At 42.3% G+C, this 23,185-nt stretch overlaps 1 protein-coding gene across 1 annotated transcript in view; it reads right to left on the bottom strand.

Annotated features, from left to right (window-relative positions):
- GLI3 (GLI family zinc finger 3) overlaps nucleotides 1-23,185 on the bottom strand; it is a 202,698-nt gene that overhangs the window by 88,401 nt on the left and 91,112 nt on the right. Inside the window, exon 4 of the mRNA XM_053986985.1 lies at nucleotides 2,829-2,934. Within this exon, the coding sequence (XP_053842960.1) occupies nucleotides 2,829-2,934 (106 nt within the window). The remainder of the gene's footprint in view (nucleotides 1-2,828; nucleotides 2,935-23,185) is intronic.

The raw sequence follows: 23,185 nt of genomic DNA, 5'->3' as shown, positions 1-23,185 counted from the left end.
AACATCTACAAAGATGCTGAAGTCTAAATGATTTTTTTTGAAGTTGCTTAATTGCCTATTTATATTTAATTACACCAACCACAACAGCTGCAAGGGTCCACTACAGCTCATCATTCCAATGGTGACATAAACCAAATGAGCAAAACAATCAACAGAAGTTAATGGGGAAAAATGACCAATATAAAGGCAGTTTTGAGTTTAAACCTTGGGCTGATATCAGAGTATATTTCTAAAGCAGCTAGCTGCCTGCAGTCATCGCATCTGGCTAAGACCTCCTTGCCTATGCAGGGCCCAGCTGAATCGCTACTTAATCAGGGAGCAGGGGTGCACAAGCACACAGCAGGGCACCTTTCCACAGAAAGAGCGTGATTTTGGGGCCAGAGGGGACTACCTCTGAACACCAAACAAGGTGTTGCATCCCGGAGTTTGGGTTTAGATTAGGGTTTTTAATTTATGTTAAAATAAGTCAAGTTCTGTAATCCCGCGTTTCCCCCGCGTTGTTCCCCCCCGCGGTTTCTGGCCCCATGTTGCCTGCTGCCGGCTCTTACCCCTCTGCCGCTCCTGTAACCACCCTGCCGTCCGGCCCCGGGAAACCCCGTGCTGGCCACCCCAAGCCACACGATCCTGCTCAGCCCGCTCTGGCTCGGCGCCCGCCCGTGCGGGGTTCTCTGGTTGGTCGCGGTTGCTGACATCACCGCCACGGCAGCCGCCCCTATTGGCCGGCCGGCCGTGGATCCTCTCGCCCCGCCCCTCCATAAAGCCCTATCCCGCCGGCAGTCAGACGCCATTTTCTCCCATGCGAGTGCCGGGAGCGGTCGCGCCTTTCCATCGAACCGCGCCATGTGACCAATAAACCGTTCCTGCCAAGCACGGAGTGAATGGACAAATTCCTTCCTCTTTGCCGGGTCCCTAGCGCACGGTAACAGCGGCTGGCCAGCCCACGCGCCCGAGACACGGAGCCGTGTCCGGGAACCCGCGGCAGCAAACCCCGGCAGCACGTGGAAGCTACACCACAGCCGGGCTCCCAAGAGCCGCGTGCAGCCGGGGAGAGCGAAAACCCACGCCGCACAAGGTATGAAAGAGCCATTTCCTACATCTTTTGGGGCTCTTACAGAAGTCTTGGCACTGAGAGCAGTGTAGACTGCTAGTCCTGATTTCCCACTGTCACCCAAAGCAGGCAACAGTGGCCTACCCACCCAAAAGCCCTGCTGCGGGCTTGGGGTGTCATGCTGTGGACTGGGTTCATGGGACTGAGGCTCCAGGGAGGGCTCAGCTCAGCAAAGGCAGTCAGGTAGGGTCCCACATGGCACAGACTTCCAGAAGCCTCTTCCAAGCTGGTAGGCAGCACTTGTGTCTTGGATGATGATCCTCTGCTGATGGAGGTTAAAACTCCCTACCCCATCTGCCCAACACAAAGAAAAAGGCAAATTCCCCACTAGCTTTAGAATGAGCAGGATCATCTCCCCCAGCTCTCAAGAACATCCATCCATGTAGAATACTGACTGCAATGCCAAATCTAGGATGACTCTGTAATGACTGTCTGAGCCTGCCACCTTCAGCTTACAACAGTATTTAGCAGCAAATTTAAGCATATATTTGAGAGTACTTTATTATGTGGTAGATTGTGGTGTAAATGGCGATGCATCTGAGGAACACTGAGGAATAAATCACAAATTTCTGTGTTCTTTCTTTCTATAAATACCCACTTTTCCTCTAATGCCCAAGAAGACTGCAACACAGATTTATTACTTACCTCCAGGCAAATTTGCTCTGAAATTACAATTCAGTGATAGAAGACTGACACAAAAAAACCTGTTAGTAAAATATTGTGTGTGTACTTGGGCATGTAGTTAGGATTGTTGATATCAATTAATTCTGCTCACAGAGGAGGACTTGTTTTAAAACAACTTCATTTTTCTTCTGCATATATGTAATTACACAGCTGTAACTAATACCCATAGAAAAGCAATCTGCCATCTAAACAACTAGCATTATTCTTCAAAGTATTACTTGTGCTTTTCTTCTTATATTTTCTCAGTGTGAGAGGTGATTAGTAGATATGATTAAATGTACACATCAAGCCTTTCAGTGAAGTACCAAGCCCTGCTTTTCGGCTCCATTTTAAATGGTATTTAGCAGTTTTCTGGACACATCTACTGGTTTATTCTGCAATGCTGATACCCGTCTCCCCATATGGAATAAGATAAAATTTATTTCTACAGGATTTCACCATTACCACCCTTTTCTAATGCATGTTATCACTGGTATTCCTTTCTTTTATCTTTGTGTAAACCATGTGCTCTATCACGTTTGCCATTTCGTTTGGGTGACATTCCCATCAATCAACCGATTGCCTGTATGTGCACACAACAGGGACTGAGAAAATTTACCAAAAATTTCATTATGCTTCATAGCAGTCACTAGGGAAAAAAAACAACCTCATGGTTGTTTTGTAAACAAACCTTTGGCATGAAAGGAAATTTTAGCTATGAAGAATACCAAGCTTAATACAGATTGAATACATGTTTATCTGCCTGTATGTCACAGGATTCAGCACTTTTTAATTTAGCCTTTATAGAATGACATAATACAGAATAAATGTCAGCAAAAGACATAGGTAACCTTTGCCAGCCACCTATTATAACAGGAATTCCTCAAGCACCAGCATGAGTTTTGCTTTAGAACAGATAACCTCAATGCTTTCCAAAAGTAAATCTCGCACTCTGGCAAGACTGGAAAAGTGCTTCAGGTAGATGGTTTCAAGCATTGCAAAGGTTCATGTATTTGTCCATTTTTTCAGGAAGCAAGGGGGAACACTGAATACTCACACATGTAGAGGAGGAATGGGAGATGGTTCGTAATGGTAGCGTCCCTCATGATGTCTTGCATCAATTGGTACAGGAGGGTGGAATGCCGGAAAAAGGTGAGGAGGATCTGAAAAAACAAGCGAGGTTCCCAGATCTGAGTATCTCCAATGATTCTTTAAAAACTACATTCATAAAGACAGAACAGATATTGAAAAGTGTGCGTTAAGAATGCTATGACTTAGGGGTCATAATCTCCTTCCATGGTGTTATCAGTCAGATCTGTCTGAGAGGAGAATTTGGCCCACAGTGTTTGCATGAATATGTATTTACTAATTTTAATATTCTCTTTTTATAGCTTAAATGGAAAGGGGCATAAAAAAAAGTCTTTAATAAATAATTATGTGCCCATATGTGAAGCACCAGATCAAAAGAACCATCACGGCTTTCATAAGCATTCCTGATTTATTTATTTTGTATTAAAACAAGAAAAAAAATCATCCCAGGAAAAAAAGCCTAAGCAGAGAATACAATGCAATAAAAAAGTATATCCTCAGAGATGTACACACAGTCCTACAACAGAAAGCCAACTGAAGTGACATGCTGAGAAATGTAAGTAAAACTGGAGTAAATCAGACAATGATGTTCAAAGGCAAATGTGACTGGGAAAGGTCATATTGGAGATGTTTAACTGTGCCACAGCAATGGCTGAACCTGGAGGAATGTGTGTGAGGACAGAGGGACTCATTTCATACCCAGCTCTTGAAAAGGAAGGGTGCTTTCTTTGTCCCCATGACTGGAGAGCCAGGGATTCATGGCTGCAGTAAACTCCCCTGCTCTATGTTCTCCATGGCTTTCACAGGATGGAAGATTTTGCAGCTGTCATAACTCCTGTTCCCTGCTGTTTCCAGAGAGCCTCGGAGATAGGCTGACAAAAGGGCAAATGAGCCCTTGACACCCCCATGGGCTCTGCCCTGAGGAGTCAGGCATCTGCCCGCCCTCCCCGAGGCTTCTGCAGCCGGATTGCCCCCCAGCTTCAAGAGGCACAGTTCTCACAGACCACAGCTCTCCTCACCAGCACACCGCTGTGATCTGCGTGCCTCAAAATGTTACATGCTGCTCACCACTGCCTCCCAGTCACAATTCCAACAAAATATTAAGCGCCTCCAGCGGCATGAAACAAACTGATCCTGCACAATCATTACCCAATTGCCACTTTGGGAGATGTCATGTGTTTATCTGTCACCAAAGGCGGAGATGTACAGACATTAGGTCATATCATGTATTGACTAAAATGCTGTACAAAAAAAGGAAACTTCAATAGTGTACTGGCAGTAAAACTAATTCTACTCCAGTTTTGCCCACCAGCTCTTGAAAGTATCCTTTATTTTTATTTCCCACCTTTCCTATTCCTCAAAATGTAAACCTCCTCCTAAGATGATATTATTTGTGAAAGCAGTTCCCCGGTGTCAACTAGAGATGGTTAAAAAAAAAAAAAAAAGGATTTTTCCTCATCATGTTTTAAAAAGTTGAGTTGCTTTATTATTGCATTTTCAAGTGCGGGAAGAATGAGAGGAACAAATTTCATTGCCCTGAGGGAATACAAACAGGGGATGAAGGGGAAATAATTTCTGAGGAAATATTCCCAGTATTTCAAGAAAGCCTGGAAACATCTGACACAGACCATCCAATTACACAGCTTGATTTTGTGAAAGGACATCAGCATGTGACTAAACACAGCACATTTCAGCCATTTACTGACTTAGGCATCTTAAATGAAAAATAATTGTGGCTTATGATGTAAGCTGGGAGCTCAAACTCACACTATTCTTAATTCTGGTTCTGCTGCATCAACTGAACCTTGGCATGCAATCTGTTATGAGCTTCACTCCCCATGCCAAGCACTCATGGTCTTCAACAGAGGTAAAAAAATGGGTCACAGATGATCAGGAACACACTGTCATTGTCTGAGTGGAGGAAGCTTGTTTCCACCTCCTGAAACACATTCCCCAGCAGACACCAAGGCAAAGAGGAAAAGGGATATGGGAAGTGTGTTTTAGCACATCTCCCTGCCTGCCCTGTTCCCTGCTAAACTGGTATTTGGCTATAGCAGTATAAGCCAAAGTGAAGAGGTTTGAAAGCAGATGTCTAGCATTTTACAGGACAAAGTCTGCCACCATTTCTTCAGCAAAAAGGAAGTCACTCACATCCTCATAAATGCACAGGCAAATCCTTCTCTGCCCTATGCGTCTCCTTCAAAGAGTGAGTCTGGAGAGCACAGGGAAGACCAAAGAGATTTTGCTACCCATATTCATGTCAGACAGGATGTTGTTCACCTGGCCAAAACATGAAATCCCACTCTGGATGCCAAGCCTCCTCACTGTCCCACCCTCTCTCAGCCTGAGAGCCTATCCATTAAAAGCAGTCCTAGTGAAACACCATTTGACCCTCCTCAATGTCTAATTTACTTTCCGCTGAGAAACGGAAACTTAGTATTAAACAACCCAAAAAAAGGTATTTTTCTCTGTGGGGCTTATACAGTGCAGATCATCAACAAGTTTTATTTATGCATGGGCTATAAATCTCCAAGCACATCTTTTTGAGTCCTCTCACATTAAGCGCCCTTGTGTATCTTGGTTGCATTTTGTTTGTAGTTTCCATCTGGGAAACAGACGTACTCCATCATGGCACAGGGAGCTCTGTCAGCCCTGAGCCATCCGGGGTAGAGCTGCATATCAAACCCCAACATAATTATCCATCTCACAGTTTATTATTTACACATGAGCAATACAGCTGGTGAGCATCGTAACTCAAGTGTATGTGTAATAACTTACTACACTGTAGCCATCTCTTGTTGCAACCCTTAAGAAAAAACACATGATGACTTATCCAAAGTCAGGCTAAAACTGCTGAAGTAGAATAAAGTGCCACTAAACCTGGCTACCTCCTATTTATCATACAATTTCCTGACTGATGGTTCCACAAACCAGCTGCTAAGTGCTGTGTACTCTACTGTCAGCAGACTAACATGCTAAATGGGAGACAAGAAGAATAATGTACGGAACTGCAGAACTGGTGGAGTCAATTTTACAGATGGAAATCAAATCCTGCCATGTTGGGTCAGCCCTCAGCACAAAAGTAGCTAGTAAATTCTACGTACTTGGGGGCTCAAGACCATTCCACTTCGAAAAGCATTGAATATTTATATGGAAAGACTCTGAGATCAGAGAGCTGCCAAAGCACCCGTTGTCCAGGGCTTCACTTGGAATTCACTTGAAACAGCATAAAATGTAATTAGTTGACATGTATTTATATGGAAATAGATAATAAGAAGTTTACAAAGCAATAACTGAGGTTGTACCCAGTTTCACATCGACTTTTCATACCCACCGAGTAACTATTTCATTAAAGGCACCATCAGAATATTAATGGCACATTCTGCCACACTTATGGATACTGTAGGTAGGTAAAAAACTGAGTGAGACTAGTGACGCTAGAATTGAATCTGAACCTATCTGACTCACAGTAATTTGTACAAGATGCTTTACCTATCTAGAAAACCAGGGGGAAAACTCAGTGTCAAAGACAGGATAGCTGCTCTGACTATGTTTTCATTAATTCATTTAAACTGTGAGGAAAAAACCTCACCTTCAGCAAAGAAAAACTCCTCTCACCAAAACAAATCAACAAAAATCTAACTTCCTTTTCTGCTATGGAAATTACTTATTACCATTTTAAAAATACTGGGTAAGATGCAAACTCGCACAGAGTATGCCAGGCAGTTTTCTTACAAACATCCAAATGAAACTGTGAATTCCTGGGCCAATGACATCCTTGCAGAGACTGATTAAGTGTACAGTACATGGACAGATGCTGGCTGTGTATTTGCAGCCTTCAGCTCCAACTCACTAGAAGTACCTGATTCTGTGCATAAATTCCACTGTTTTCAAGAATTTGTAAGGACATGCGAAAGCACTGGAAATATATTTGAAGACATTGCTCACACATTGCTGAGTTTGGTAGCTATTGCCAAACTTAGAATTTTCTGCTGCCTAGTACTGTAAGCTTCCTTCAGATGTTCTCCTCTGTGCTGCACAGCTAGCAGGGTCTCCTTAAAACAAAGTGGGAGACACAACTGCCTGTAACGCTACAAACTCATCAATTTTATCACTAAGAGGTTTTCTGGAAAATATGTAAATTTATGCTGATTTTCTGTTGTGTAAAACCTGCCTCCTTATTTCTCCTTCAAGAATCATTCTTACCTTCTTAAAGAAGTGAATAGGATCATCTCTTTCCAATTACAATCATGCCCATACAGGAAAAAAGAAGAGACCTACTTTTGTTCTCTGAGAGTCGACAACCTAAGTCGCTGCTGCAGCATCAAGAGAAAGAAACTGGGAGAAAGGACAGGTATGTATCATCCTTGATGCTGAACAGCAAACCTGAATTGAAGTCTGATGAGATGCAATTCCCAGCAAGACTTGTTGGATTGTTGGAAAGGGGGATGATGCCAGCTGGCTCAAAGGTGCTGTGCAACACCCTGAGACGATGGCAGAAGGGTTAGGCTGCTATGAAGCTCACTGAAGTTCGTGGTAACTTTTCTGTACACTCTGTAGTCTCTCAAATATGCCTTTCTTAGGGGATCACTACATTTGGAAAGGTCGGCTGTGATGGTGATACTAGTGAAACACTCTGCCCTCAGCTAGCTGACTTGCTGAAGCACCTTGTGATTCCTGCCAAACGCTTGAGGGAGACGGCTGCTGAAATGACAGGCTGCATTTTTCAGCGCATCAAGAAAACATTTGCTACCGTATGTGGTGAACCCTAATGTAATAACTGTAGAAGATGCCTGCACTGGCTTGAACTCACCCAGTGTGGCCCCGTTGCCTGCATCTGTGTCATGAGGTCAGGGCCAAGAAAACAGAGGTCCCAAGCCCAACACAGGAAGCCCTCATTATGCTTCAGCACATTTAAGACAATCAGCTCACCAAATTATATATCAGACCTGAGCCAGGTGCAAACTTCTCTCTCAGATATAACCTCACTTGAGGTGCAACCTCCTTCCTGTTGAAATCCATTACAGTTTTGATGCTGAACAACAGTAACAAGCTTTCACACCAGATGTAACAGATACAGTATTATGCAAAATATAGCCTCCCTGTTAATGTATTTTCAATATGCGGAACAGTTTTGAAGAGTTTGCCAGCAAATTTCTACACTTCCTTTGGTTTACAAGCTGATGACCAGATGAGAATTTTCTAATATTCAGCTTTGCAGAGTCCCTAAGGGCACCACTGTTTCTTCACATACATTTGCTTCAACTGATCTGAACTTAATGGTATTGCCAGGTTTTATGGCAAGAATTAGGTTCTTAGTTGCCAAGCAAAGATCTTATTTTGGATTTCTGTTTAATTACAGCTTGCATTAGGGCTCAATAAGAGCACATGTTGTCTCTGAGGGTTTTTTTAGTTCTCTCCCAATAAGGAGTGATTTATGTTTTCTACGTCTGCTTATACAGAGGTTTTAATCAGGAAGAAAAAATGACTGAGCCACAGCTACATGTTAATGCACGCACTTAACTCTGTGCACTTTGAAGAGTTTCCCCATGGTGACTGGGGCTGCTGCTTCAAGCGTAGATGGTTGCCATCTGAAGCACTGCTTGCTTGCAGGCTGATCCACTGCCATGCTACAGCCAGTTATCTCAGGAAGCTTTCCTGTGTGTCTGCATGCACACATACAAACTTCCAATGTGGCAACAGTCACATTGACATGGATGCAGCTAAGTCACCATCCGACATCACAGAGAAGGGGATTCTAAATAGGAAAAAGAAAAAGCCATGGCAAAGCTGGAAAAAAAGTCAAGTAAGTGTATAAAGCCAAGAAACAGAAATTGAGGAAAATAACTTAAGGGGCAAGTCTTCTCCATTCCAGTAGCACTAAATGTTAATTGTGGTAACATATAGTAGATGTAACACATTCAGAGAATAGTGAATTTTCCATTGGCTCACTTCCCTTCCATGTATCTGTGTGTATTAATGATGATCAAACTTCCCCCTTCTACCCTCTGCTGGTGCTCACAGAGCCTATGTACTGATCTTAAAACTAAACCACAGGAGTTCCAGGCCAAGTCTCACAAACCAGAGCAGAGTTCCAGCTCTTCTTATGAATTTCTATCTTTGCAAAAAAAAAAAAAAATTAAGACTTTGGCACATCTTAGGTTCCTATCATCCATTTTAATACTTTCAGTAAAGTAAATCTAAACACCTTGTGGGAACATGTTTTATTGTTAGCAGTTCCATAACAACCATTATGGCAAACACTTGAGGGAGGAGCAGTTCTTGTTGTGCTGGAATAAAAGTTGCTGGAACTGGTTTCATCAGCTGGCACTGAGAGGTGTTTTAATATGCCAGATTTGCTGCAGGTATTGGCTAAATAACTGCTGGATTGATTTCAGTTTGAACACTTTATTATTCTTTCCAGTCAATGCAACTCTGCTGTCTAAAGAGCAAGACTGCCTTCTGGAATAGTAACTAAATTTTCTCAAGTCCATTCAGCAGACTCAGTGCTTACTGCCATTTGCCCATCCGGAAATTAAACAAAAAAACAAAACAAAAAAACAAAACAAAAAAAAAAAAAAAAAAAAAAAAAAAAAAAAACAAACCAAAACAAACAAACAAACAAACCAAAAACAAAAACAACCCCCCCCCAAAAAAAAAAAAAAAAAAAAAAAAAAACAGAAAAAGAAAAAAAATGTAGTAAGACAGACTCCCAGGGTAATAAATATATTACATGATGTACAAAACACCTTGTTGAACAGAAAAGCCTCCAATTCTTTCAGAACACAATTTATGATTCATCACAGACCAGTGATTTGCAAATGACTGTTTCCACTGGTATGGATGCACTGGTAAGTGAAGACATAACTTCTTTGCTGCTCTGATCAAACAGCCATGAACTTGCCTGCTGAGTGGGGTGGGAAAAACACTGCTGCCCCACAACCCTCTTGGGACATACTTTTTAGAGGAGGAAAGCCAAGTCACTCCATCAGCCCAGTTTGCCCAAGAACAGCAGATTGGTGGAAATGAATCAGGAATATCTTGCCTTCCACCCAGGAAACACTGGCTGCTTCATCCTATAAGCAACCTTAAAAACCTTTCATGAAGAGGAGCACAACTGTATACACCCAGCACCTGTACATTGGCCCATGGTCTCAAGATAAGAGGATGACAAGGCTCACCATTCCATTACTTAGGGGTATAATTGTTTCATCTAACACAGCTGGTTCTTGGTACAGCACAGCTCATGTTTTTCATAACCTCTGGATCACATGCAGCATTTCTTAAAAAACGTAATAATGCGGTTCCTGCAAGAAAATGACAAATTGCCCTCTGCCAGGAAGCTGACAAAAGAGATCCCTCCCTTTTATACCTCCAAAGGATGTGAAGTAATAAAATAATTCAGCTTCTGCTCTGCAACAGTTGCCTCCTTGCTGTTCCTGCCCCTAAGTTCTCATGCCACCATGTGTCAGTGCAGCCTTCACCACTTCAAAATGCATCCCTAAAAATTATGAAAACCAAAATGAGCAACCATGTTTAACTCTCAAGAATCACAGACAAGTGGTTTTACCCAGCTGCTCTGGAATGCTTCCCACCTTTTATTACACATGCGTAAGAAGGATCACATCCTCAACATTTCCTCCTCTGCAAGCAGTGAGTAATTAGATCCATAACCAAAATATATACAAAAATAATATGTACCTATCTACTTCTTCATATCCATTTCTGTAGCACGCTACAAATTCCAGTGGTTGAAGGTGAGCTACAAATTGTAAACTGAGGAAATGAAAAGATTACAAACAAAATCCTGATCCACACTGGTGAGAACTCAAGAAGAAATCTCACAGCAAGGCTTTCAACTCCAAAGAACTTCTAAACAGAATTTTAATGTGGACTTCCTGAACAGTACGAAGGAGGTGCTGCCACAGATCAGCTTGGTTATTCCCTCAGGTTTAACACAGCTCAAAGAATGCATGTGAATGTCCTGATATCAGCTGGACACATTAAGTTAGCAATGATAAATATCTGTAATATGCAAAGGTAAATGTGGCTAAGGAAAGGCAACAGAAATCTAGAATCTGGCAGGAGGTGGGACTAGAAACACCCATGTATTGCTGCTGATTTGATGTGGGAACAAATGAAGACACGTTAGGTAACTCCACAAGCTTTGGTGACATTCTTAGACATTTGTAAGCAGCAATGAGTCAGTCTGCAAACATTATTCGTTTAAACAATGGTTTGGAGACTTGTGTGCTCTTCTATGTGGCAGAATCAATTTTAAAAGCTATTTAAAAGACCAAACCTCAAACAGTTGGGTATCAGTATAGCACAGAGAAAATCACTGTAGCTAAACAGATTTTCAGCAGCTGAAGGTCTGGACCACAGTGTAAAAGACTTGGAAATAGGTTATACTTAGCAGCTTTGATAAGTATTTTATGGCATTATAGGAATTAGAAAGAAAAATGTAAAATTACATAAATTATGTCTATTTTTAGATATTAAAACTTCTCAGATTCTATGGGATGCACAATCAGATAAACACTCTGAGAGATTTCTTTTCCCTGTTGTTCAGCCTGATTTTTAAAAATTTCATCCAAACATTCGTAACTATTTAGCTTCTCTCTGTATCATCCTTAGCAATTACTCTCCTTCTCAGGTGTTTACATTCTTCAAGCTCTTGCAGATGAGCAGATAGTTATTACATGTGCTGTCAGGCTACTTGATAATGTACATTTATTGCAACCTTTAAGCTCTCTGTCCATATTCTAAATTAATCACAGTGATTTCTTTCTTCTTTCTGTGTTTCTTCCAGGTTGGGTTGTCATCCCTGCACTCTTGAGCATCGGGTTTTCCTGTAGGCTGACATTGTTTAGGAGGAGGCAGCCTTAGAAATTTATAATAGAAATAACCTGTTTCTGAAAATTTCCATTTCAAGCAGGGATATGTATTTCTTATACACAGTCTCACAAACCATTATCTTTCATTTTTCCACCATGAGACAGTGTATTCATTATGTGGCAGTACCTTACCTACCATTTCTAGGGGACTGCTGGTGAAACAGTCACTGCTCAAGTAAAATAAAGTCAACACAAACCGATTATTGGTTATTACTTCTTGACATTTCCAAATACTTGACTTTAAGCTGTTTTCTCCCTCCATGTTCTCTCACTTCCCCTCAGCTTCTTAGAGAGTTCTTCCTCTGTATTCCATTTTCATGTTGGTTACCTTTAGTTTCAGATCATTACTGAAGATGGAAAGCACAGTGAGTTCCCTTAATTTGTCCTATTGACATTTATTCTACGTGCTCACTCAGCCTATTTTTGAGATGTCATATTGTCAATATTCCAATCTATCTTAGTTACTTTTACAAGCCAAAATTTGAGGAAAATATTTTTAACAAAAAGGGCCATAGTTAAATTATGTCACTTCCCTGGGCCTCAGCCTGGTCACTGTTAACGAGAGAAACCCTTTCTGAGACACTAAACCTCTTCAGTGAAAAACCACAATAAAGAGCTAAAATGATAGTATTTTACTAACTTCCCATTATTTCTTCTAAAAATAGTGGCTCAACTGCCTGAAACTGCTTGTTCTTTTACTAATCTCTCTTGGTTTTTGTTCATGATCTTTTATTAAGTTCATTTTTCTTTACAGACAACTTCTCTGTTTCCCACTACCCAAACGCAGGATGACAGTATCAGCTTTAGATATAACTTTTTTTTTTTTTTTTTTTTAGGACTTTTGTTAGCATTTAGGATTCCCCAATTCCTCACCAAAGGACATTCTCTCTATGGGAGAAAGGGAAAGTATGCAAGTTCCTCATAAAGTCTTATCCACACTTCCATCCTCTCTCTTGTTCTCCGCAGATATAGCGGTAGGATCTGACGTATACTCTCTTGCTTTGGAAACCAAGTGCTACTTACGCAAAGTGGCCAACCCTTTAATCAACCACTTAAAGCTGGCACCACTGCTGAAAAACAGGAAGAAGGGCACATATGTCTGAGCACACTTATTTAAAAGCACAAATCAAAAATGGACAACCTCAGCCTAATTAATACTTAAGGTCCTCAAGCCCTGTGAGGACAGCCCTGAGTCAGTAGAGGACACATTGGAGGTGCAGAGCAGGGACATACAGAGGGCACCTGGCTGCAGAACCAGCTGCACCATCTCCTGAGGTCTTCTGCCTGCACTGTGTCCTACTGACATCAGCACCATTGCCAGGACTCGTGGGTAGGTCCAGCTTCACCAGTGAGGAAAAACATTCCCGCTAATGAGAGAAAAGGAAAAATGGAAGAACAAAGACCCAAGCAGGCCGAAGCATAAAAATGTAGTAGTGGGCAAAACAGCCCATGGGATTAGCAAAGATTTTTCTGCATAGCAACAACACAAAAGCAAAGTCTTCAGGGGGCTTCTCTCTCTACATCACCTGTCTACAGTGACTGCCACAACGGGCCCCAGTTTCTGACTAAGCTTTCTGGCACCACCATGGATGAGTATAACAGTGTAGCTTTCTCCAGCGTCTAGTCCAGGTGGACCAGGAAAGAAAGGTACACAATCTGCCTGTGCACAGCCACGTTCTTCAGCTTGGTGATTGAGGGACAAGACAAGAGAAAATGTAGAATTAGGAAGAACACAAACCCACATATATGGGAGAAGACAGAAAGAACTGTTCTTTTGCCCACCCAAACAGGTAAGGGAACACTAAAGGGGAGCCTGCTTTTCATTCCTCTCTACATCCTAGAGGAGAAGCGAGGGGCGCTACAAGGAGACAAAAGGAGCCAGAAGAGAGGAAAGATGGCCAAATGACGTTGAGGCACATCATTCCCTGCCACACAGCTAAGTGTATGCCACACAGGAGGCTATGGACACAGAAGGTTTGAATGGCCTCAAGGAGAAAGTCACAGAAAAGCGTAGTAAAGATCTGAAAGTGTTGAAACCATAGGACCAAGGAATTCCTCAACTGAAAATTCTGTGAAGCTGACAGAGGAGTAAAAGGAGAGGAGAGTCATCTGTGAAGTTCTTACGTTAACCCCATGGCATCTGCTTTTGGTCGTTGTTTGGAAAGGACAACAGGCATGCCAATGCGGTCCCTCATGTTCTGCGTACTCCTGGCATGTTCCCCAAGGCAAAGACCTTTCTCTGACACTCAGCCAGCACATCACCAAGGGCAGCGCCAGCACTGCAGGATTTCAGCTCTGTGGCAAAATCATGAAGACACTCCCAGTCTGTAAAATCCCATCTTTCTTCTGTATGTTTGCATGTTACACTGCATAAAACAGGTGGTGGTAAAAGTAACTTTAAGATGTCCATCTCCTGTCCACCAAGACACAATCCTCTCTTCCACATTTCCGTGTGGAATTCAGAGGCAATCAAGCTATAAGAAAACAAGGGACTTCATTTACATTTCAGCAGAAGAAGGGAAGACAAGTTTTCTTCAGTCCCACCCTCTGGCAATCTTGGACCTTTTCCAATGCATTAAGCATCAGTTTCCCAACAGTGAAGTGTTTGATGCTCTACTAAATGGAGTAGCAGTAAGAGAGGTATAGTAACCCTCCATATGGAAAAGCCACTTGACACAAAGGTTGGAGGTCAGAAGTTTAAATGTTCATGACAGAGACCACAACAGTCCTTTTCTGGTCAATAACATCAAAGGATTTGCCAGCTCTTAATGCTACTACTGTCGCTTGTTTGGATCCTATTGAAATTCTAGCATATTTATTGCACTCCGGGAGCATAAAGACTTTTTGTTTGTTTTAATCTCTATGCCGAATCCAAGGAGTCTGAAGTGTTGTGACTCCCCTTGCTCCCAAGGAGAATGAGCAGAGAAACAATGCCAGAGGATGTGGCATTGTAGTCCCAACCAACTTGGTGCTTTCTTCCCTGCCAAAAAATATAAATTATGGATGGAAACATATGGTCTCTATTGGAGAGGGCTGGAAATCTCTGCTCCTGAAGTCCCCACATGCCCGGTTTTAATTGTTCTGTGCAATGACAGGGGGTGAAAAGTACTCCCCACCATCAAGGTCTGTTTTGCCAGTCATTGTTGAGAAACGCTATGCTGCAGCCGACCAATGCTCCCATTAGGCACAACTGTGGCAGAGCCAGGAGCAGCAGTGAGGTTCTCTGAGACGAATTGAAATGCCTTAACCACAGAGAATTTCACTTCACCCAGCCCTCCTTTGCTCTCTGAACTTCTGCTTGCGGTTAGGCAGAAACTTACTACCAGGGCTCTGCAGAGCATGTTCCAGGCATTGTATTGCCATCAATACCTCATGCCTTGACAGGAGTGGGATCTGAGTTTATTTGTTCCTACCTTCCTCAGATTCCTGTTCCCCTCTCCACAATAAGGATTAGCAGTTTAAGTTATGTTGCTGACCTCCATCTGGCTAGGCAGAAACAGATGTCTGTGCACTCGGGCACGATCTTATTTCAAAGTGGGGACTCTGGGTTACTAATGATGTTATAAAGGCAATAGCATATGTTGGCTCTCAACAGTCCATTGTCTAATTGGGATGGTTTTAATCAAATATGAATGTACCCAAGTTTTCTCAGCTAATGAATAAATCCCCCTTTTAAATAACGACAACAATTTTGAAATCTCCATCGAGGCAGCACCCTGAGGAATGCCTACATGAGCAGCAGTCATCACTGAAGGCCTGTAAGAGAGTGCAGCAACATCCGCTGCAGCCGAGTTCATTGTTTAAACAGTTCCTAACTGCCCTTCCCAGAGGTAAGCTACAGACAAATTGTTTTCCTTCATTTCACAAACCAGATATGTACGGCTTATGTGAACAGCCCTAAAGTTTACTTTAGTCTCTGGGTAAACACCTTCTACCACATATTTCAAACAAACAGTTCACTTCATTAGAAAGGCAAACATCGTAGCCATAGAATACGAGCACTTGAGGAGAACCACACCGGGCAGAGAAATCCTCTGCCCCTGTGTAAACACCGCCTGCTCTGCAGCTCTGGGCAGCATCCGCCTGCAATGCCACTTCAAAAGCCTTTTCACAAATACTTCACATGACTGTTTGCAAGTAAATGATAGACCAAAGAGATTATCTGCAGGGCTGAGAGCACTGATGACTATCACTACCACTGCACAGGCAGAGAAAGAAAAGCCAAAACACTTGCGGCCAGCCCGGGGTGAGATATGAAAGTGTAATAAACTCGGTGGCAAACCAGTAACATCAGCTGAACCTGTTAAACTGGAAAAGCAGTGCTGCTTTGGTAGCGTGCTTTGGTATATTTGGCTCCACAAAGGGCAGTAAGTTTTACCCTTAGCAATGAAAATGTTAGTGCACCTCCATCATTTTTTAACTGAGCTGTTAAACTGGCAAACATCAGAGAGCTGTACAAAAGAGTGGGAAAGCTGCATAGCCAACAAACCACCAGATAAAGCACTAAGCTTATTCCTTTTGGACAAAATACACACAGCAATTCAAATGCCTCAGGAGCACACAAAATACTTTTATATCCCAAAAACAAGTACAGAAGGTGAAGGGAGGAAAAAAGACAACTGGACACAGAAAGGAGAGGCAATATAAGGCAGCCAGTGCTAGGAGGCTCCTCTCCCCTGCTCTCCCCTTCTCACACCCATGTGATTCCTGGGGACGCTCATTGCTGAGCTGGGAATGCACCTTCAAGAGAGAGACACAGCTTAGAACTGCTTTATGCCAGCTGAAGAATTTTAATCAAAATACTGTCATTTGCATATTTGAGGGGAAGGACACAGGACAGTTACAATTTGTTACAATTTAAGGGCGCTTTCACCATGTTCATCACTACTGTCATCACCGGAGTGATCACAGCAAGTTACAGGTATGGCATCTCTGCATCAGTCAGTAAGCCCAGAACATTCACATAACCTTCAAAAATAAATTATCAATTATCCATATGCTCTTAAATCAATTCTCAGGCAAAAAAAAAAGAGACAAAAAAAATCTAAATATCCTTCAGAAAGTTTGTAAAAAGGGACACACTGCACGTGGCTGTACAGTGAGGGCTCACAAGCTGTGAAAGTGCTGAAGTGATTCCAACTATCATATAAAGAGGAGAGGAACAGATAACATTTTTATTAGGGGAAATCAAGTCTTAACAAATATGGACATGAAGGTTAGGACACCTCAGCAACTAACTTCAACCCTGCAGGGATGCAAAACATACTTTTCAGTTATTTCTATTCTCAAGGTAAAATTAAGTCCCACTAAGTCAGAACTGTTTTATCATTCATTTCAGCAGAGTCAGCATAGCCAGCTCTTGTGATTTTATCGTAAGTCCTATTTTTCTTTTCAGTGTTTTGGATTTTTTAAAGCTCCAGTATTTTCAGTCATGTCAGTAAGTAAGATTTTCAGCTTTCATTTAAGGGGAAACAAACCGCAAAAACTAACCAAAAACCACACATATGTTTCCAGCTGTTATGGTTGCAGAGGAAAGCTGGAAAATGAGAAACCCCCAGGCTTCATAACATATGAGCAAATAAAAAGCTCCAAAAAACCCATACATGAGTAGGTATGTAGGTACGGACAGGATCTTGCAGTTGGTATGTATTTGTTTTGCATGATCACATACACAAAGTTATTATTTTGAACACCTAGATACTAGGTGACAGCAGGACAGAACATCTGTGTTACAAATGGTATCTGTTGGCATTAAAATCTGTGCATTTTAATAGTGATTATCTTTATAGTTCTTCGCAGAGATTTTGGTCCATACCAGAATTGCTCTTCCAATTTCAATGATCTTTTTATTTGACTAAGTAGATGCTTCCTGTACACAGAGTAATTTTTGTCCTATCAAGAGTTGAGAATTCTTCTAATTCTCCTTATATACCCAGATTATAGTCTTTAAAGACTGCTTTCTAAAAGACGTGAGGTAGAAAGATCCTTTCTGAGAATTTTAGTGGAAAGGCTGAATTTAGGTTTAAAGTGGAAATCAAAAAAACTAAGTTTCAGCATGAACTAGGGAAAATTACAATCATAGCCAGATCTTTTAGGGGCTACAATAATGCAAGCAATATATTTTCTATTATTATTAGCACAAGCTGACCTAATGCAACTAACATATGTTTTAAAGTTCTTGGAGAGCTGATAATACTAACCTTTAGGTGCCAGGAGTTGGGAATTTCCCAGCATACCAAGCTGATTGACTTACTGACACTAAAAACAGGACTCCAAACCCTGCTGCTCTTGTGTTTTATGTACAGTATGATTTTCTTCAAACATTCTGATCCATTCAGAAGGGTGAAAGAAAAATAAAAATCCATTTCTTTCAATGGCCTGAGGCTCTTCTAATACAAAAAAGGGAGAAACAATTTATTTTTATTATGCCATTCCCCAATCTTCAAGTTAAACCAGACCACTTCTGCAGTTTTTTAAAACATTCCAGTGAGTCCTCTGTTGCAGTTTTTTACTCCCTAGCATGTTCAGCTACTAGCTGAAAAAGTTATGCCTGCCCAAACAACACATGGTTTTGTGGGGCTGGTGGTTCAAGGTGCCAGAGTTAATCTAAGCTCTATCTCAGGCACCAGCCAACAGACCTCAGCTTTCCTTCCAAATCCATTAAACCCTCTTGCCACAAATGTCCAGCCTGCACGGAAGACAGTTCGGAAAAAAGGAAATCACACCTCCTCTGACACGCAAACACAAAGAAGAATCCTAGAAACACAGGAAAAGCATTATCCCATCTTTCTCAAGAAGTATCATTTCTGCTCCTCTGTTTACCTGAGCAGTGTGCAATTAGTTCCATTTCTTCTACCCATACTGCAGCAATAAAAACCTCAAATGAGCTAAAGAGAATAACTTACGTAAGCATCTTATGAGTGCACTTTTAGGAGTGAAATACATAACAAGCATTCAATGAAGAAATCCAGGTCTCTATTTTAGCTCCATGAGATATCACCATAGCTTGTCTCTTCCAAGTGTTTAACTTGGGGTGACAGTTCTTTGCAAAAAATGACCTCTCACTTGATGCCCAAGCCCAGGGTCATCCTTGAGAGACTCTCAATCACGCTTGAGTTCAGCAGCCTTCTTGATAGAGGAATGTGAACAAGTTGGATCAACAATAGCCTGTGCTCCTAGATTCCTCTTCATTACATACTCTCATTAGTCAAAATGAGATGGCAACCCTTCACTGATGTTTACAATAATGGTGGCACAAGCTGCCTTTCAGTGCAGATGAAGAGCACATAAGAGGGGCTTGTCCCTTTCTCATACACAAACACCACCAGGGCTATAAAGCAGCAACAAGTACACTTGGCATTTTCTTCAGTTTACCAAAATGGATCTCCAGAACTTGCTGAACACTCCCAAATGGTTAAAGCAGGTAGCAGGTTAGTAGGTGGAAAGCTATTTTTCATAGGACTTATGAGTACATCATGGGTAGAACCCAGGGAAAACCAACAACAGAGATAATCACCATCACCAAACCTTTACTGGGAGGTAGTGAATAATGACCCTATGATGAGGTATGGCAGAAGCTGAAACTAACAGAAGCTGTTAGTTAAAGGACCAGTATCACCTTCTCCTTCACACAAAAGGCTGGCCTCTGCCCTGTTCTGGCAGAAATCTAAGGAGCTACTTCCTAAAGCAGCCAGGCTGTAACTTCCATTTCAGGCAGCATGTAAATCCTCAGGACAAGAGGTACATGCCTTTCCTCCCCTCTCACCTGAAAGATTTTGGGATGGTCAAAGTGAGGCAGCAACAACCAGGATTAAATGGAGAAGACAATCAGCATTTGAGCACCAAGCAGGTCCTCAGCGAGGGCTGTCCCATCGTGCCAGGCACATGCAGGGAGTTCTTGGCCAGGTGGGAAAGCTGTTTTCAAGATGAAAAGCTCCCTTTGGCTGCTTTTGCTTCTGGCATTCATTCCTATTTGTATCTGGTTGTGGGTTTGGCATAGAATTTGCCTTTTGAAAAAAAAAATCTGGGGAGTTTCCTTTTCAGACACAGGCTTAGAGAGAAAACAAGAGACTCACATTCCCTCCTCTCCCAAGCTGCACATAACAGGGTATAGGTCAGGGGGTGCAGCAAACCCTCTGTAAGTAATCCCCAATTAAGTTCATTCTTTAGTGAAGCACTTGGCTCACGGGCAGATGGCGTTCCTCCTGTGCACGTGAGCTCAGCAGACAGAAATCCCCATCTTGAAGCTGTATGCCTTGAACAGAAGGAAACTCCTTCTTCTCTGGCACTGAGCTGGTGCTCACTGTGAAAACCTTGATGAAACCACAGAGGACTGTGAAAACCTTGCTGAAACCAAAGCCAAGTTAAGGGGACATGCATAGCACCAGATCTGCATCAATAGGCTGCTCAGTAAGACTGAAAACCCAGTTTACTCACCTCAGTTACACAAACCCAGCAAACTACACAGCACACCTGGATTGTAATGACTTTTCGGGAGCCAGAAAGAGGCTTGGCTGAAGAAGAAATTTGACCAATCAAAGTAGTCTTGTTAAGTGCTGCAATGTATATTCCATTCTTTACAGAAAGCACAAGTCTACCAGGAGTAGGAACATTTGGTACATGCATAGAGCAGCCCACTGAGGCTTTGCCTTCATGCAGGAGATCTGACCAGCATGTGCAGACACCAGACAATAGCAAAGCTGTACTGAGGACTGGGAACAGTCTCCCATACACAAGCCACACAGTGATCTGCTATGCTCCTTCAGCCCAAAATGCCACATACAGCTGAGCTATCACAGGGACTCCCTCCTGCACCCACAGAAAGAGGCCACAGTGTCCCTCCTCTGCTTTGGCAACACTCTTCTCCTGGTCCCTCATCACAGCCCCCTGCCACAGCTGATAGGGATGAAAATCCTGGAGCTGCTGCCCCACATGCACAAAGCCATGGCTGCACTATATTTGTGCAGTCTGGTTCACAAGATCCCCACAAGAGCTGAGCTGTGGTAATATGAACCATGACAGTATAAACCCTGGCACTGCAGCTACCATCCTGGCCTGCTTATTCAGGCAAGGAGCCCAGAGCTGGGGTAGCCTGCATGTTGCCCACCACACTCAGCATCAGCATCTGAGCTGATGGGATGCCGCTAGGCACAAGCACCAGCAGCAGACACACCTCTGACTGCGATGGACTTGCAGGCTCCAGGCTAACCCCCCAGCCCAAGGAATGTGGGCACAAGCCCAGCTGTGGCCAGCAGGATGCTGAAGTAATGCTCCAGTTCTGCTCCCAGGGCAGCAGTGATCAGAGCCAGCAGCTCAAGTGGGGCTCAGCTGTACTAGGCACTCTTTGACATATACGGACGCATTCGCTCTCCTGAAGACCATCATACCTTACCAGTTCTTTAGCAGACTGAGGGCTAAAGCGGGCCAGGGAGTTTCCAGCCTGTCAAATAAAAGAGGCGTCTGCTGGGAAGAGCTTTACAAGCCAGTGTTCTCTATTTAATATCCTAGTGCCTCTTCATATGGTATTAACCCCATCATGGAAACAAGAAAAAAAAAAGTGGGGGATGGGGGGGGTGGATAAAAATCAGACTTTGGACATGATCCAAAACCCACATTCCCAAAGCGGCTGAGAATCACCATGGGGATAATTCAGTACACCCTGGTTTTCATTTGACAGCTTCAGACTCAAACCCCCAGGCGCTGGCATGGGGGACTGTACATTTAAATCCTGCCACACTGCTCCAGCCACAGCCTCTGGAGTGGTTGCAGCAGCCACTGCTGCTGTAACAGGTATTACTTTTGCTGCCAAACCAGCTGGGAAAGAGGTATTGGCAAAGATCTGGCATACGGATGTGTGTAAGGGCTTTTAAAATCCTTTTCCCCCCACCACTTGCTGGCAGCAGCCTGTGCCAATACAGACACTTTGAAACAACAGAAAAGAACAGAGAGAAAGTTGAAGGAGAATCAGGAAATAAAGTACAAACTAAAATAAAAAATCCTCAACAAGCCAGAGTCCAGCACAAATGCATGTTTTAGGATGTGTGTGGATAATGAGCAGTATTAGAAAAACTCTGTGAGAAGGTCTCATAGAGCTCATTTGTTTCTGAAATAGGTACAAATCTGGCAGACAGCAACTGCAAAGAGGAGTAAGAAAGGAGAAGGGAAAAAGAGACCGGAGCTTGGCTCATGGATGAAGAGAGAGGGAAACTGGCCTCCTGCCAGGATTTTTGTGAATGGGTGGGTGTGTAGTATCCATTTCCTCCCTGTTCCAGGGGGGAAAAAACAACAAGGATGTAGGGAAATGCTTCGAATTATATGTTATTTGGTCATGCTTCAAAAATGTGCAACTACACTCACATAATTTGATATTTTCCTAGTATTATGGCTATTTTCTTGCAGCCTAACTTCTTTCTTAACAAAGATATTTTTCATTGTGTGCTGAATGTATTTGACTTTTACACACTAAATGTCTATTCATAAAAAATTCAAGCCCTTTAAGTGAAAAATTCTGAATTTATGAGTATAAAGACTTTAGACTTTAATGTACCTTAACTGTCTTAAATTCTCATTCTGATTTCTGCTGAGCTAACATTTGCTCCCAAGATAAAGGGGCAGCAGCAATGTTGCAAGAGGTCTAAGAGATAATTTCACAGGTGTTGCAAAAATTATAATTTCTCTTAAGTATATTTAAAGCATAACTATTGTACTGCAATACTGCCAAGACAAAAAAGGAAAGACCATCTGAGCACAAAAGCAATAACTAAACAGAGAAATGAAATTAGAGGTCTAACGTGGTGAAGTTTGAGGTGTCGCTGCTTTTTCCATAGCTGTATGACCAAATATTTCATTGTTTGGATTTAGTTTTTAAATACGAATTTATAGTAATTATAAAGCACGTCAATTGTGCAGTAGAGGTATTCTAAGCTGAAATAATCAGGCAGCATTGACAAGGTTACAGTGATTTAAAAATTAGTTGCAAAACAAAGCAAGCAAAACTGTCCAAAATATGTCACAAAACTCACAGGAGGGAGCAGACCTAAGAGGAAGGAGTATACAATAATTAAACCCAAGACTAAAAGAGTAGGGCTCCCCAGAGAGACTGAAATACAAAACTTTTAGATTCCCTAAAGTTATAGTTCCCTAAAGTTAAACCAAATGCAAACTTCACCACTATTGACAGTTTTTTGAACATTCTAATTCAGGTTTTCAGCAAGCTTGGTAGTGTTTTCAACACTTGATGAGAACTGTAAAGCTCACAGTAAGACACTGGAATAAGAGAATGGTATTTAATTCAGAGGGGATATCAAAAATTAAATATAACTTAGCCCTGCCACCCCGAAAATGAAGGCAGTTTAGGTTTCTCGTAAGCAGCAGAAAAGTTGCAGGACTGCCCCAAGGGAGCAGCCATTTGTACTTTGTATACCAACAG

Source organism: Vidua macroura, chromosome 1, assembly GCF_024509145.1.
Source record: "Vidua macroura isolate BioBank_ID:100142 chromosome 1, ASM2450914v1, whole genome shotgun sequence".
Taxonomy (NCBI): domain Eukaryota; kingdom Metazoa; phylum Chordata; class Aves; order Passeriformes; family Viduidae; genus Vidua; species Vidua macroura.
This window is presented reverse-complemented; position numbering and strand designations above follow the sequence as displayed.